The 18,582-nt window shown below is 32.0% G+C and overlaps 1 protein-coding gene across 2 annotated transcripts in view; it reads right to left on the reverse strand.

Annotated features, from left to right (window-relative positions):
- LOC132754893 (uncharacterized) overlaps window positions 1-17,970 on the reverse strand; it is a 116,114-nt gene extending 98,144 nt beyond the window's left edge. For both annotated transcript variants that reach the window (XM_060745641.1, XM_060745640.1), the window contains exons 1-3: window positions 17,905-17,970; window positions 7,771-7,812; window positions 6,103-6,132 (exon numbers count right to left, since the gene is read on the reverse strand). In XM_060745641.1, coding sequence (XP_060601624.1) covers window positions 6,103-6,132; window positions 7,771-7,809 — 69 coding nt within the window. In that variant the 5' untranslated portion in view covers window positions 7,810-7,812; window positions 17,905-17,970. The remainder of the gene's footprint in view (window positions 1-6,102; window positions 6,133-7,770; window positions 7,813-17,904) is intronic.
- Window positions 17,971-18,582: the final 612 nt, after the last annotated feature.

The raw sequence follows: 18,582 nt of genomic DNA on the forward strand, positions 1-18,582 counted from the left end.
TTTAGCGTATATCGTTTTGCGTGCGGCTGCGTATTTCGTTTCGTATAGCGTGCGTATAACGTTCGTTCGTATAGCGTGTAACGTGCGTGCGTTTTTTCAAGAGCGTGCGTTTTGCGTGTAAACTGAAACGCTCACCCTACTGTAGGAGCGGCCTCGTCTTTTTAGTGTTCAGACCTAGCTTTGAGCATACTTGGAAGAATGTATTCATCTTTGAAGTATTTTTAAACCTGTCCTTGCCACACAATATCTGTCTTTGATGTTATTGCTGTGATTGTGTTATATTGCTTATATTGTTGTTTTCTTTTGTAAATAATAACGTTAACACACAGTAGGAAATACTTCAATTTGTTGTTCAAGTACATGTTGGAATTTATCTTTATGTGATTAATTTAGAAAATTAACTTTAGAACATTAGCAATAGGTTTGTCATGAAATCTTAATTGTGCTTATAATGCCTAAAACCCAATCATGTGTCACCCAAATGTAGGCTGGATAAATTATACACTGTGTCTAATTGTACCACTTAACACTATTTTCCTTTACACAATTGGTCCTCCAAAGCGTCGCGATAAGGCAATAGCCAAACCCTCTGTAAAATATGCGTCAGTAAATGGTTCACTTGTTAAAGCCTTCTAGGGATCATACCTATAACTTTTAAGGGTGGGAATGGTTACTCTTGCCAAACTTATACTCTGCTCGAAGATGGTGTAGAAAAAAGAAAAAAGAACGCTTTGTGTTTCAGCAGTTGCGCTGTGACCTTCCAGATCTCTACAATAAGTTCGACAGGAAGTATAACTTGTAGACATAAAGTTTATTTAAGCGTTAACTCAGTTTCTGAAAATTGTGAAATTTACATTGACAACGTTTGGATTGTTAAACAGTTACCTATCTCATCTCTACGCGCTCTGCAGTGATAAATGATCACGTTCTTGGCGTTCTTTACTTGTCCGATTTACAAAGTCCCAAGAAAATGTTAAGAAAGTCAGGATTTTAATTGGTACAGATTTCCCGAAGCACACATTCCACTTTAAGTGCAGTTTGGAAGCAATCTTGAGCCGTAAGAACACGGCCCGGTCCAGCAGTTCGTGGACTTGTCTTTCATACGTATATAGAACAGAACAAGACATAAAAGAGCAAATTTAAACTTTGGTCACTCAAATGAAATAATACTGCAACAGCTCGAGCGTATGTGGACGTCTGACTTCAACGATGTTCAATTATGCAATAAAGAGTCAATGTCGATCGAAGATAAAAGTGCGTTGGTCATAATGGAATCATTCCTTTTATACGTAGATAGACACTATAAGATGGGACTACTTTGGCAGACGATATTGACTTACCAAATAATTCAGCAATTTTTATGAACAGTTTAGTAGGGGTACCTATCAGAATCTGTGAGGAAAATGTAGTTTTAACTGTTTATATAGAGGCTATGGTCAATCAAGTTCATGTGATTGAAACAGACTGCCACGTACTCCGGTTTCTGTGGTGGCCTAATGGGGACATGTCTCTACTTCCTAAAACGTATTGTATGTAGGTTCATCTGTTCGGTGCCACATCATGTCCTAGCTATGCAGCTTATGATTTAAGAAGAACAACCATTGTCAACGCGAACCAATTTCCTGATAAAGTTATAGAAACTGTAATAAGCATGTCGATGTTTGCCTGAAATCTGTTGACCTGAAATCTGTTGATTCAGAAGAAAATCGACGAAGTAAGCTGCGGATTTACACTGATTTACATTGATGAAAATGGGAGGCTTAAGACATACAAAGTGAGTCAGCAACAACAGGGCAGTCCTTGATGCAATTTTGGATTACGAATTTACACCCATTATTGTTAGCCTCAGTCCCGAATACGAACTTCTTTATGATCGTGTATTAGGCATTAAATGGAACGTTGATGAGGATTTCATCATATTCAAAACCAAGAAAACAAATACACATTTAACTAGACGAGGGATGTTTTCTATAGTGCGATATTTAATCAAGGACTTTTAGCACAAGTGACATTACGAGCACAGGATGTCGTTCAAAGCTTGTGCAGAAGAAAGTTTTGTTAGAATTGAACAATTCCACAAATTGATTACGCAGATCGGCGACGGTGGATATTAAACCTTGTTTGGAAAACGTTCGGATAAGCCTTTGTTTTCAACACAAATATACAGTAACACGTGTTCAGCGATGGTTCAGAGACGGGCTTAATGTCAAAAGGTTACATTGGAGCCCGTTTAACCCCAGAAACACAATTTGAGAACAAGGGACGGCTGAATAAAAAAAGTGTACACTGTCATCAAGGAACTTTTTGAAAAATTGAATCAGTGCTTTAGATGTTGTTAAAACTTGTTTTAATATTTTTTGAAGACAACTCGATGACCTTATATACCAAATATCAAAGCACTAGGTCTTGTGATTTTTAGGTGAAGAATTTTTAAAATTTTCATAAACAACTCTATAAAACTAACTAGGCGCCTGGTGGGCCCCTTTTGATCCCAGGGGAATGATTTGAACAATATTCACAAAGGACAACTAGATGATGTTATATACCAAATACTAAAGCTCTAGGTCTACTTAACTCAAAGTAATATTGATGACTCCCTGGAGGACCGTATTTGACCATAGGGGCATAATTTGAACATTCTTTGTAAATGATTACTAGATGATCCTACATACCACATAATCAAGACTGTAGGCCTTGTACATTTTGACAAGCAGATTTAAAGGTTTTCCTAAAAAACTCCGAATAAAACCGATAAGAACCCTGGCGGAGCCCTTATGACTCTAGGGGCATAATTTGAACAGTATTTGTAGAGGAACACTAGATCATGCTTCATACTAAATACCAAGACTCTAAGGCTTGTGGATATTAAGAAGAAGAATTTTAATGATTTTTCTTAACTAAAATCGATAATCCCCCTGGCGGCTGGCGGGCCCCTTTTCATCCTAGAGGCATTATTTGAACAACCATTGTGGACGACCACACTAGATTATTTTACAAACAAAATATCAATGCTCAACGCCTTGTGGACTTTGACAAGAGATTTTTTTAAGATTTCCCTATATAACTTTATATAAAACTGAGGAGACCCTTGACAGGGCCCCTTTTGACCTTGCGTCATTATTTGAATAGTCTTCGTAGATGACCACTAGATGATGTTACATACCAAATATCAAAGCTGTAGGCCTTGCGGTTTTAGACATGACGATTTCTAATATATTTTTCAATCGATAAGCCCCCTTGCGGTGCCCCTTTTTATCCTAGGGACATAAAATGAACAATCTATTTAGAGGACCACTAGATCATGTTATATACATAATATTAGGGTTCTATGCCTTGTGGTTTTTGACAAGAGATATTTACTATATAACTTTATATAAAACCTTTATATAAAACCGATAACCCCCTGGCGGGCCCCTTCTGATCCCAGGAGCGAGCATATTTTGAACAATATTTGTAGAAGACCACTAGATGGTGTTTCATATTAAATATCAAAGCTGTAGGCCTTGTGGTTTTTGATAAGTAGATTTTTAAAGACTTTTAAAAAATCGAGTAACGCTCATGGGCGGGGCTCCTTTCGGTCCTAGGGGCATAATTTGAACAATCCTTGTAGGACCACTAGATCATGTTGCATACAAATATCATGGCTCTACACCTTCTGGTTTTTGACAAGTAGATGTTTTACTCAAAATTGAATCAAATGTATAAATAAATTACAAAGTTATAGAAATTTAAACAAATTTCAATAACTTGACCTTAGTTACACATAAAAGACAAACTCAAACTAGAGTAATTCAACATGTCAGTTTTGTCATAAAGTTTCTTAAATGCATGAATTGATAACAAAGTTATGACATTTAAAGCAAATTTCAATAATCTGACTTTGATGGTAAGGTGAATTTAAAGTCAATAAACAAAAAATGTCAATTTAATCAAACTTCAATATTATGACCTTGACGGTCAATGTCGATTACAGGTCAAGGTCATATCAGAATAATTTAACATGTCTAATTTGTTATATGACCTCATTTTTGCATGTATGACAATTTAAGCAAATTCAATAACTTGGCCTTAACAGTCAATGTCAAAGTTTTAGGGTCCATGTCATTTTTTATTGTTCAATATATTTTGTCATAATTAGTACGAATTAAATATGTAAATAAATAAAATAACAAAATAAGGAAATAACAAAGTAATGACAATTTATAAATTTATTTCGACTGTTTAGGGCAATTAAAGGCCAAGGTCATATTTAAATATGTCAACATACATGTTTTGTCATAAGAGCTCTTTTGTCTAAGTTTTAATCAATGCTTTAAATAAATTTCAAAGTTACAGAAAATAATTGCAAAATCCTTGAATTTTGACCTGTAGTGTCAAAGTCAAATCTAGGTCAATGTCAAGTTCAATAAAATCTATTGGAAATCCAAAGGAATGTTTTGCATAAGTATGAGGATAATACAATCATTAATTACTAAGTAATTGCCAACTATAGCAATAAAAACGTTACATGACAATAATTGAATCTTCTATGTCAGTTATCTACAGGTGAAGGTCGTATTGAGTTATGCTCAAGTATGAAGTAAGAAGATGAAGACAATTCGATGATGAATAACAAAGTAATAGCCAATTATATCAAAATTTAATAAAATTCATTAATTTGACCACCAAGGTCTTGGTCACTTGTGAGTGAAAGTCATAATCAATTTGGTCTTCTTGAAGGTCTTGTCAAAAGGGTTACTGTGTCAAAGTATAAAAATAATCTTTTCTTAAATAACAAAGTTATTATCAATTATAGCTAAAATGCAAAAAAAATCAAACATTTGACGCTGAAGGTCGATGTCATTTAAGAGTGAATGTCATGTTAAGTCTGATCAGCTTTAAGGGTTTGTCCAAAGGGTTGTGTGTACACCATGCCAGTAGCAAAAGCTAATTTGTCTATCAAAAATATAACGAGTGAAAATGTGTCTTAACGAGATGTATATCACCAACAAGTTAGTGTGTTTTATTATAACATTCAAAACTGTAGCGATATGTAAGACGAATAAGCCTGTTTAATCTAATGGCTGTTTGAAATGCTGTGTCATTTGATTGCTATTTGTTATATGGATGGATGCGAGCAAACAAGCTGGCAGGCTGGCAGGTAGGCAGGCAGACACATACTTATTATTTTACATGTAGCTGACAATTAACAAATAAATAGGATAAATTACTTAACATAACAGCCGGCTAATTATAAGTCTTCCTAAACAAACATTTGCATGAAAGAATAATAGGATCAAATGTATCTGTTATTTAACACTCTCCATTATTGAACACAATATTATTCTGCTATATGAATTTGGATTTTTAAAAGTTAAGTATCATACATTTTTGGGGTTATTCTTTTTCAAAAAGCATGAAAAATTGTTTTAACTATCGACATCAGATATATAGCATTATACACTTTAAAGATGCTGAATATTCTACAGTTTCGGGGAGGCTTTGATAAAAAGAATATGTGTATGACGCTCAAATTATAAATTAAATATCCATGCAAAACTATATTCTCATAAGTTGTGAAATAGGTTTACTTAGACATCAGTTAAAATGATTAAAGTTGTAATGATCAATTTGGTTTCCAAACACGATTTAATTTTAATTTTTATATTTCTTAATTCCGATAGTAAACTATATTGTTGATTTCGCCTTGCGCTAAACATCGAGTGTTTCGTTTCGATCCACCCCTTGCTCTTTGTGCCACTTCTTCGAAGAAAGCGATATGCATATTTTAGTAATTCACCAAAATAATTTAATTTGCAAGAAGGACAAGTTTTTGTTACGGGTAGAGATACCCTATGTCAAGACTTTCGAAGGGAAGAGCAATTTCATGGTTTTAAAATATATGTACAACTTATTTGTTTCTATATTTTATTAAAATTCTTTAGAAAACTATAATTGTTAACAGTTCTTTTATTTTCTCACTTTCCTTGTGTATCATTATTATTTTATTATTTGTTTATAAGCAAGCTTTTTTTATTTAATGATTAATAAAATGTATTCGTATTATTTTTTTGTATTTTCAGAAGATTAGTTAACTTACCAAAATGTTAAAGTTTCACCTACCTTGTTGCGACGAATCATTTCAATGATTTCCTAAAAAAGAAAACGCACATTTTGATATTTGTGCTAATATATGATTAATGTCAAAGTTTCCGACTGCATTGCTTCACACAGAGTAGCCCCCTCTTATTTAATATTTTATCTATAGAGTTATCCAGTTTTTCCATCATTACATTGATCAATCGTAACATCTACATTTCCTTATGACATTTTGATTCAACGGAAATTAAACATTCCTATAAACATGTGCAAACGAAGAAAAAAATAAAACTTTGTCAGTACATTTTGTCAGTACAATTGTCATTAAAATATGATAGATTTATATTGGTAAACACGAGCAACGCTGAGGATGGATATATATTATCTGATACATAGGTTACATGACGCATATGTCACCAAGGACAACGCGAATTTCTACCTCAGTGTCTTGGTTTATACAACTTCCGCATGGAATTAGTTAGATTGTGTTTTGAATGATATATTTATGCTGAGATAACATGGTATTTTTATGTTTGAAATAAAACTGTAAGGAGTGTTTACTTATTATGATAAATACATTAATTAAGTCACATACATTGCTGGTCATATTACGAGAAACGCAGAGCAAAATATCGTTATCATGACCACGTAAGGATATATGTACGTCACTCCCTGTTTGAGGTCGCGCCTGCATAACAATTAGCAAATTTTACATCTGGATGATACCGGACATGGTAAGGGTAATACTTAGGCAATTAACGTAAATTATTAATCTTAAGTTTTTTTCTATATGATCAAATAATAAAAATGGCACATGAATATGATTGTCATTGACTTAATTTGCATTGTATAAGAAAAAAAGATTTATACTTTTTATACAAACTTAAGGTTATGACAAAATTAAATGCAGAAGTATTAATCAGAATGAAGCAGTAGTTCTAATCTATGATCAAATGATATTTTAACTCTTACATATAAATAACTGTTACATGAACAGAAAAAATATCCAATCGCTTCGCAGAGAAAATAAAGGTCGAACTTATACATTAAAAAGTTTAAGGGTGTTCCTGTAAGAGATGATTAATATAAAACTAGATCTGTTCTGTGTTTCCTTTAAGATCATTTTGTAAAAATCGTACGTATAAGGACAAGAAGCACTTCGGTGTATAACGATAAAATATACTGTCAATATTATGCAGGGTAATGAATGTATGTATTGAGATCACATAAGCCTAACAGGTAGCACTTCTTACATTGTTCGACACCGGAATTAGAGTCACACTAAAGAAATTATCTATGATGTTATTGTAAATTTAGTAAAATAACATTTTTTTCAATTTACGCAATAAGTAGTCAAAAAAATTGCACTGGAACTTCCATAAAATAAATAGAAAAAATGTTGCAGGCTCGGTTTTTGATTGTGCCTGTTCATTGACGATACTGGAAAGTGCAAGTTACCGTCCCCGCCCCCTAGCACCAGCTTAAGCAGAATTCAACATTTAAACATAAAAATGGTGAAAATATATATTGTTAACTATTCTTTTATTTTTATTTTCTCGCTTTACTCATGTATCATTAATATTTGTCTATAGGCAAGGTATTTTGTTAAATGATTAATGAAATGTATTCGTATACTTATTTTGTATTTTCAGAAGATATGTTAGTTTGCCAAAATATTGAAATTTCACCTACCTTGTTGCGACGATTTATTTCAATGTTGCCACGAATCATTTCCTAAAAAAGAAAACGCGCATGTTGAAATTTGAGCTAATATATGATTAATGTTAAAGTTTCCGACTGCATTGCTTCACACAAAGAAACCATTTTAATTTAATATTTAATCTATACAGCTATCCATTTTTTCCCTAAATACTTTGATCAATCTAAAAATCTAAATATCCTTATGACATGTTGATTCAGCAAAAATTAAACATTCCTACAAACGTGTGCAAGGCGAGAGAAACAAAAACTTTGTCATTTTTCAGTACATTTTGTCAGTACAATTGTCCATAAAATATTTTATATTTATATAGGTAAACACGAGCAACGCTGAGGCTGCATATATTTCATTATACATAGTTAAAATAAAGCATAACTAAGAGTCTTGGTTTATGAAAAATCCATGAAATCGGTTAATTTGTGTTTAAAGAGGCATATTTATATTGGAATAAAACGATATTTTTTTAAGGTTTGAAATTAAAGTGTAAAGAGTGTTTACTTATTATGATTAATAAATCAATTAATTCATTTCCTTGGCTGAACATTGCACACGTGCTAGGGTCGTCGATGTCATCATTGTTTTCAGAGCTATAAATATTTTTGGTGGCCTTGGTTAAAAGTATAACGTTGACCTACAAAAAGATCATCATCAATGAAGTTCATCTATAATATATATACAGCAATGCTTATAATATTACGAGAATCCCAGAGCAAAATATCGTTATCATGAACTTTCAATATTTTTACATAAGGGTATATGAGGTCGCACCTGCATAACAAGTAGCAGGTGATACCGGTGTGGCGTGAATTTTGTCAGACCCGTGAGAAACGTAAGACTTTACGATCTGCGCATGCGCAGGTAGTTGTCGGACGGGGCCGTGAGAAATGTAAGACTTTCTGGTACAATTGTGTGTTAACCTCGTTTAGAAGCTCATTAATTAATCAAAGTGTAGTTCTTCCTTTTATTCATGAGCATAGAGATATTTTCTACGATACCAACTTTTATTTATCTGTGACAACGTATCGTGTGGCCAAATCAGTGGCAGTCTTTCGACATCGTTCGTTCCCGATGTCGAGTTGATGGAAAATCCTGGAAAATCGAAGAGCTTTGATCGAGGTAAGCTTGTTTTGATATTTTATATTAGAATGTGGTTATTTCAAGCATCGATGAAAGTATGTTAGTTTTTATTAATGCTTACAGGTACTGTAGGCCATGTCAGTCTGTTTCGGCCCGTCTGTTTTAAGAAATGGGCGGTATGTAGCTCAACCTTTCGTTTCTTAATTTTGTTTTAGCCGACCAGCCAGCCGACATTTGTAGATCTAGGGGTATGGCACACTTAAATTTACTGATATATTGTCTAATTATATGTATTTGATTTGAATAAGTGTCGGCTCGGCCCCGAGTCAGCTCGGCCCTATTCCAACTCGGCACGGATCAACTCCATAGTCAACTCGGCCCACTTAAAAATTTATTAATCTGATTATCAGTGTTAATATATTGGTTTGTTTTATCACTGTCTGTTGTTGGAACCATATTATTGATATATAGAAAATACATGGTTGATGTCGGGATGGAGAAGGTTTATCCGGTGAGCGAGAAAGTGTCTTGGCGAGCTTAAGCGAACCAAGATTCACTTTCGTAGCGAACCGGATAAACCAAGATTCACTTTCGTAGCGAACCGGATAAACCTTCTCCATCCCGACATCAACCATGTATTTGATTTATCCTGCTTTAATCGTGTTTTTATAATAATTAGATGGTTTCATTCTTCTTTTTCCCCGATAAAATAGCATCTATATGTAATTTTGTTTTGCTGCTAAACACGTGACGTAATCATATGACGTAATGACTGGAGATAGATAAGTTTATCAGGCAAAGCTTTATCCAGCTGATGATATAGACAGTAGCAGGATAAATGGACTTATTCACAAACGTTGAAAGACGTTTTCTTAAATTATTATTACATTTTTGGTAATAGAGTTTTCAATGATTTGGGATATATGAATTCATTACAATCCATCCTTGTGACATTGCAAAATACATTGCCTGTTGATAAATGCATTACATGTTGTTTTATGTATACAAGATAAATAACAAACATTTAAAAATATTTTATATAATAAGTAAACAAGTTTATATTTCTTTTTTTATTGAAGATCACTTTACAAACAAAAAGCATCATTTTGAAGGGAACACATTTGTATTATATTAATTTTTATCATGCAACTGCGATGATAACTGCTCGATAACACTTGACTGATAATTATTTTTGATATCAGGTTAGTAACCTGATATCAAAAATAAGCTCCCCCCATTTTAACAGACTTGTTTCAATAGCTTATTAGCCTTTAATCCAACAATTTTATCTAATATCCTGACAAGTCTTTTTGTTATTTTATTCGTTTTCAATTAAGAACAGATTAGATAGCGAATAGTTAAGTTTTAAGCACCAACTTAATGAAGTGACGTCACAATTTATAAATAATTTCCAAAATGACATCATCGATATTCACGTCATATTATTTCGATAAACATAACAAACAGGCCAGGCGATTTTCTTGGAGAAATTGTAAATATTTACTATGTGCCAGATTGTTATATTGAATTTATAAGTGATCAGCAAATTGTTTCATGCATGTTTATTTTTGATTGCCGGTTTGACTTTGAAACTGAAATTATGCCTGATACTGAATGTTTGACTTTGACATGTCAAGGAAAAAAGTTTGAAACAGCTTGCAGTTATCAGAAAAAGTTATGTTTTTTTTCAAAAGTGGGCCGAGTTGGCCTGTGCCCATTTGACCCGTGCCAAGTTGGTAGAGGGCCGAAATCCCCCCCTTTATATTTATTAGTAAGTTATTATCAAACACACATTTTGTGAACCACTATCCCTAGTATGGTTCAGGTAGTAAGATAATGCAGCAGTCTAATATTTATTAAATTAAAGCAACAAAGTTTGAATCAGGTTTCGCTTAAATATTTATTTTTTTCATTAATCAACACTTATTTCTGTAGCACCAAGGCTAAGGGACTTTGATTATATTGAAGTGTATCCCTGAAAAAAGAAGTAAATTCAAGTTATGTTTAGAGTAAAAACATGTATAGAGTAACTTATACTAGGCTTTAGGGGAGCTAATTCTAGAAATATTGATGCTAGAGTCCAATTGAATTTTTCTTTGAAATAATGCAGTTTTCCTTATGTACACCAGCTGATTTTCTACCCAAAGTGGAAATTTTAGCAATAATTTTTACCTAAATCTAAGGTCCCTTTCTATTAAGTGAGAAAAATAACTGGAGTCCCATATTATGTGAGTGATGATAAGGAACATATATAATATTTGAAGTTAAAAGTTAAAAAAATGAAATATCAAATTATATTGCTGCACTAAAACTGAATAGTACAGATGCCAATGCATGAGAGAGTAGCACTGCTCTACATATACTCAAGCTAAAAATAAATTTTGAATTCACCAGCATGCAGCCCTTGTTAATAACAAGGTTTAGTCGAGCCAGATAAATATTAGGCCCACTATTTTTAATAAAAGTATAATTTTGGCTCTTACATATACAAATGCATATAATAAACAAGTAAATTTAAGTATTTTCTATAAATAGTTTGTAGTATGAAAATTATCATGTTTCACTTGTGGCAACCACCACTCATGAAATATTTATGTTTATACCAAGCAATGAAAATAAATATTGTATTTATAGAAAAAACTTGGCTATCCTCTATTTCTTCAGTTATAATTTATGTTTATTACCTGACTGTAATGACTTGAAAAGTGAAAACTTGATTACAAGTCTAAAGATCATGTTTATGATTGAAACATGTTTTTTGGGGTTATTCATTATATCGAAATATAAAATGTTGAGCACCTAACAATGGTTGTGTTTGAACTTGCCGGGAACTTTGATTTATTGGTGTAGCATTGCTGTAAGATTATAGTTTGGTGCTTAAAATAAATTTGGTACCCAATCATTCCTGCAATAGTGTTTTCTGCAACCAGTGATGCTTGAAAGAATGTGTAGATCTCCTCTGCTAAAACGAAAGATCTTCTAGCATGTAAGTTTATAGGACAGCACAGTGCAGTTAAAAGGCACAGTCACTTGGGATGTGGAGCTCGTGTGTGTGTATTATTTTAGACCTTGAAATATGATTTTTTTTTCAAAACAGCTTATATTAATTTTTTTTACATATATGATCAGTACATGTGCTGGGATTGATAATTGATAAAGATATATCTTATTTGGATTTTAAAGGCACCCCAAGTGTCTGTGATAAAAGGTATCTATCACAGGGACACAGCCCAGTGCTGGGATAGTGTAAAAAAAGTAATTCTAAAAAAATATATATACTGTATATATAATAAAGTCTATATATTATATATAAAGTATATTTTTTTTTAGAATTACCTTTTTAAACTATCCCAACACTGTGCTGGGTCTGTCACAGTGTGGTATCTATAGGTTTAAAGCACCAGCCTGTTCAAGTATTAGCCTATGTAAAATTAATTAATACCCACTGGTGTTATTATTTATCACAAAACGTCTGTTGATAATTTCTTAACAGATCATAAGGATTATTTGAACGGATGCAGATCGTGGCCGAGATGATCGACTTGGTCGAGTTCATTTAGGGCCGAACAAGATGATTTCAATTTACTACTCGGCATTTGTGTAATTCACTCATAGATGGACAGCAACATTCACTACTGTATGTTTTTATTTTAAAAAACATAAGGAGTGGTCCATTAGTTACTTCATATTTACTTCATAGTAGATCTATGCAAAATATAAAAATCCAAATTAATTTGTAGAAAATCATGAACATCCGAGCGGCTATTTTAAAGCCGAAACATTGATTAAAATTGTTATTATTTACTCGTAAAAACAGTCAAACTCCTTCGCTTTAACCATTACTTTATTGATGCAATGAAATATTGACAGTATTTAATTTAATTGCAACAGGAAATGTTCTCCACTAAAATAGTCTTACGTTTCTCACGTCTGACATTTTTCACGACCCTCCCGTGAGATTCGTAAGATCTTACATTTTTCACGGGTCTGACGAATCTCACGCTACACCGGACATGGTAAGGGTAATACTAAGGCAATTACTGATAATTTAAAACGAAAATTATCAGACTTATGTTTGTTCTATATGATAAAAAATGGCCCTTGAATATGAGTGTTGCTACATTTATTTGTATTAAATAAGGAAACAGACATCTATTTTTATACAAAGATTATGACAAATTTAAATGGAAAATTAAAGTTGTTTTCTTTCAGAATGATGCTTGAGTTCTAATTAATTATCAAATGATATCTTAATCCTTACAAAAAATGAACTGTTACATGTACAGAAAAAAATATCCAATCGCTTTGCAGAAAAGAAAAAATAAAACTTAAGGTCGAATACTTAAACATAGCAATTAAAACTTAAAGGATGTTCCTGTAAGAAATGATTAATATAAAACTAGTTCTGTTCTGCGTTTCCTGTAAGATCATATTTTAAAATCTTACGTAAAAGGAAAAAAATCACTGCGATATATTCCGTTAAAATATACTGTCAATATTATGCAGGGTAATAAATGTACGTATTGAGATCACATGCTAAAGGGTAGCACTTCCTACATCTTGCGATACCGGGATTCTTTTAAGAGTCCAACTTAGAAATTTTTCTCTAATGTTATTGTAAATTAAGTAAAATTACCTTTTTCAATTTACGCAGTTAGTAGTCAAAATTTGCACTGGGGCTTCAGGAAATTCATGCATAAAATAGGATTTATTAACAGTTCAGTCATTAATTTTGAGGAAAAAATCAGGTGTCTCAAACACCTTGTTTTGTTTCGTTTTAAGACAGTAATAAATATTTAGAACAATATCTTTATCAATGATTCTGAGATTCATAAAACAACATCGATATTTGATAAACCTAATATTCCACATTTGCATTAGTATTCATTGTGCACATATCAAAGATAAACGCTTTTTTACGACGCGGTCAATTGCTATAAAAAATGACCGGATGTAATATTTTTATGTGCAATCTGCGTAGGATAAAAGATCATTGCCCTTCTTAGAATTTCATAGAAAATTCGGATTATGTTGACAGTAAAACAAAGAAAAAATGTATTAAACATCTTGTACCAAAAAAGCTAAAGATACTTTTATAGTATTGTGGCCACCATTGCCATAAAAAAGATATGGAAAAGATGTGTTTTTTCCAATTCTTTTTACGAAAATCGTTTAGATAATCGTTGCAAAAAAAACGATTGTTGGGATTATATTTATTATAAAGGAAAGGAGATCAATCATATTCTTCTTGAAATGTCATTTAAAAATAGACATAGATATTAATATAACATATGAAATCGAAGTTTATTACCATTCTGAAAAAGGTCAGAACATGTGATTATATACAGGAACATGATGCTAGTATTTAGATATTTTCAAATAATTTTACAACATCTTGAGAAGTTAAGAACACGTCCCAGATGGGTAGCAAAATAACACATCCAGTTTATCGTAACATATTTTCAAAGTCTAGGTAAATGCAGCCGCATTTATTGTCTCTTCACAAAATGTATTCCAAATAGTGATTAGATAGGTACATAATCAATATTATAAACATGGTGTAACTCATAATGTCCTTATAATATGCTCAAATTGTTTCATTTAATATCTCTATAAAGCTCACAACTATCTTGCTAGAGTTCAAAACCTGAATCATTTCATAAATATCTCTGAAAATCATTACCTTTAGACTTACTCCCAGCTATTGAATTTTTGCATATCATGTATTACACATTCCAATGAAAGCTGTTTCCTTTCACACAAAAAATATTGTTTTACTATATGTACATAATGAAAATCAATGACCCAGGGGTAGGGCCAATTTTGACACAGGGCTAAAATTTAAACAATCTTGGTAGAGGTCTGCCAGACAGTGCCTTATTCATAATATCTAAGCTGTAGGCCGTGTGGGTCTTTACAAGAAGAATTTTTAAATTTACTTTTATCATTCCTTTTGGTTGCCATGGCAACCAGATTTCTGCATGGAATCAAATTCTTTGAACAATTTTGGAAGCCCTTTACCCAAGAAAAAATTCCTGCCAAGTTTGGTTGAAATTAGACCAGTAGTTTTTCACAAGAACAGTTTTTAAGTTCACTATATAATCTATAAAACACACGCGCGCGCACACACACACACACACACGCATGCACGCACAGACACACACAATGAATCGCTTTATGATACTGCAGTGGTATAAAAAGGACAATAACTCCAAAATTAGACAACGCAGAGTTACGGTTCTTCTGTACTGTTCTTTTACCCAATGAGATCTATCAATATACAACGTTTTTTTCATATCTGTTAAAGTGTCAGAATTATGTCCTGGACAAAGTTCAAAGTGTACAAATGAACAAAGGGCAATAACTCCAAGATTATGAAATTCAAGACAAAGTTATGATTCTTTTGCACTGCAGGTTTATTAAATGAGATCCATCTACCTACAAAGTTCCTTGTTGATACCTCCTATGGTTTCAGAGCTTTGTCCCGGACAATTTAAAACCATTTTGCCCACTTGAATTTTATCTAAATTTTGTTGAAGTGGCCTTTCAATTATTCTCATACTTTTCGATCGATAGCATAAAAGAAAATCGTCTACATATAGAGAACAATCTATACCTGGTGTAAGAGCGCTAGCAAATTTGTTTATTTTAAGGCCAAAAAGTGCTTTAAAGTGCCTATCGTTTAGAAATCCAGAAATAAAAAGAGGAGGTCTGCCTTAAATCCAGCATCCTTTAGATCTTTTAGGATACCATATTGCCAAGTAGTATCGTCAGCCTTCTCAAGATCAAAGAAAATTGATACCAGGTGTTGTTTATTTACAAAGGCTTCTCTAATGAAAGTTTCAAGTCGTACAAGATGATCGTTTGTACTTCGCTGTTTACGAAACCCTGACTGAAAATTAGTGATAATTCCATTATTTTCTAGATACCAAACTAACCGATTATTTATCATTATTGACGAATAAATCTTCTAGCTTTGGCTCTAAATATTCTATAATTTTCAAGGTTTTCTGTTGTAGGGCGATGTTCAAACTTTTTAAGTGAAGCTTTACGTATATGAACGGCTTTTTTACATTCATCGTTAAACCATGTTTTTTTTTTTTATTTTGTTACTTTTATTATTTTTTGTTAATGGTATAACTTTGCAGGCAATCGCATGTAATGCTGAAGAGAACGTTTCAGCTATATCAGCAGAAGTGAAATTAAATTTATTTTTTGTTAGATCAATAGAACTGAGCCTTATAAATATTTCCAATCTGCTCACTTTAAATTTGACGTCTTTCATCTGGTATAGAGTCATTAGATGTTAGTAACAATGGATAATGATCACTGCCGTACTGGTTATCTAAAACTTTCCAATTGAAGTACTGGTATATAGCAGAGTAGACAATCGAGAGGTCGATGCAAGAAAACGTACCTGTAGCTGGATGTAGGTGACCGATTATTTAATAAACAAAGCTGAAAGTTATCTATCAATTTTTCAGTTATATTACCCTTGTTATTGTATATATACTGCCCCAGATAGGATTATGAGCATTAAAGCGTCCTAAGAAAAGGAAAGGTGATTTTGATATAGTACTATGAACCCAGTCACTGTGTGAAAGAAGTGTTAGTTGGAGTAGATTAGATGGTATTGAATTCATACTGCTTTAAGCATACAATACCACACATTAATAAGTCATTATTATATATTGTAATAGTATGTAATTATGTGAAAACTATTACTTTTTATAATGACCATTTATTTTAGGTATATGATGTAATTGTAATATATTTTAATGTGATTTGACACTTTTATTGTTAACTGTTAAGATTAAGCCACTAGAACCACTCACTCAATAAATAGCATCAAATGCAGACTATTCAACATTAAAACTTTTTAATGTGTTTTTATAAAAATTAGAAGGAGATAATTTTGAAATGATGGTATATTAAGTGAATATAAATTTATTAATATTTGATATGTCTTCAGTGTGCAGGACTCATGAGGTTGGTTACTGTTATGTGGAACCAGAGTCCAGAAACTTATTAGCAATGAATTTATGGTTTAAGACATTTGTTGAATGATGCAGTGTTATTTTATATTTATCAACATAGAAACATAGTGAACTATGTAATTAATCAATTTGTGACCCAAACCTATATGATGTGATTAATAATTAGATACAAAATATCCAAAGTTAATTCATTATATGTTGACTATGACAAATGAAAAAAGTGGCGTATTTTAAGTGCTAGAAAGTCCTCATATATGTCCATTCCTGGAAAAAAATATGAAAAACTAATCAAGTATAAGGTTGATTCTACATATTCTGACTTTTGTATTGCCACAAAGGGCTTGAAACAAGGGGATCTGAGCTCATCTTTTAAATTCATGCTCTTCGTTAATGGCCGGCATCATACACATTATTTTCAGAGACGTAGAAGTTTTCTTTTACTTTAATCAAACGTGGACTTTTGTTATTTTATTTGAAGGCGGCCGAGCACTTTTTCGTTAATCTCCTGAATCTCTACAGATAATGGAAACATATTATACAATACGTTTACAATAAGTACGTTTGAAACAAAAGCATTTTATGAAAAGGCAAGGATTCACGCCATTTTTTTTTGTATTTATAGCACACCAATAGAACATGTAGGATATAATGTTACTATCTTTTAAAATGGCAGTTTGTTTAGAACTTAAACTTAAATGGCTAACTCCGATTACTTGGAAGTATTTTGTCGTCTGATTCAAAGAAAACTACGTGTGCCCTCGCTTAATCGTTGTATTTGGCAAATCATAAATGTTTCTTTTAGCTTATTTTTCTATTAAACTTGATTCTTAATCAATACAATCAATCTTATTTGTGGCAATCTTTATTTGAATTAATTAGTAAACCGTATATTGTCAATTTTTATTTTATATCGTACTCATTATCATTTGCTATAAGCAAGATATTTTGTTTAATGCTTAATGAAATTCGTATCCTTATTCATATTTCTAAAAAAAAAATGTTAGTTTTTCGAAATGTTAAAGTTTCACTTACGATTTCTTTGGATAGCTCCACTTCTTTGTTTGTACAATAATCGATATCATGCTACAAGAGAAAAAAAACCACATATTATAAAGTTAATTCATGATGTATGTCAATAATTTTTTCTACATTTTAAGAAACTGACTCTTAGTTTGTATTCTTTAGAGATAATCATATTTTTTATGTATCTATAAATCTAAATTTTATTATGAAATGTTTATACAAGAGGAATTCAATTAAGATAACTTAACAAAGGATTTTCTTACAAACTAAATATTAAAATATGTGACCACCCATATATTGGGTCGTCAGACGCAAACGTCAATAGCTCTTATTATTCATAAAGTAATCAAAGGGTTTCATTTTCCAGAAATTGCGGGAAAAAGGGCATATTTACAGGGAGGGCCCCTTTAAAATAATTTTAAGATAACATTGAAGAAAACTATTTAAAATCGGAAACTTCGGAAAAGATTCAACCCACCGTTAAACCCTTGTTTGTATTAAATGCCCTTCACACTTTCGTTTTAATGGGAAAGTGTTTTTCTGTTTTTTTTTAATTGACAATTTTAATTTAAAGGGGCATTGCAAAAACCCGTATATTTAAGTCCCCGGGTTTGATTTGTGAAAATTGTTCCCCTTGCCCTATTTTAATTTTTTTTATTACTTTTAAACAAACTTTTTATGAAAACA

This window comes from Ruditapes philippinarum, unplaced genomic scaffold, assembly GCF_026571515.1.
Source record: "Ruditapes philippinarum isolate M1 unplaced genomic scaffold, ASM2657151v2 ctg1154_1_1_1_1, whole genome shotgun sequence".
Classification (NCBI taxonomy): domain Eukaryota; kingdom Metazoa; phylum Mollusca; class Bivalvia; order Venerida; family Veneridae; genus Ruditapes; species Ruditapes philippinarum.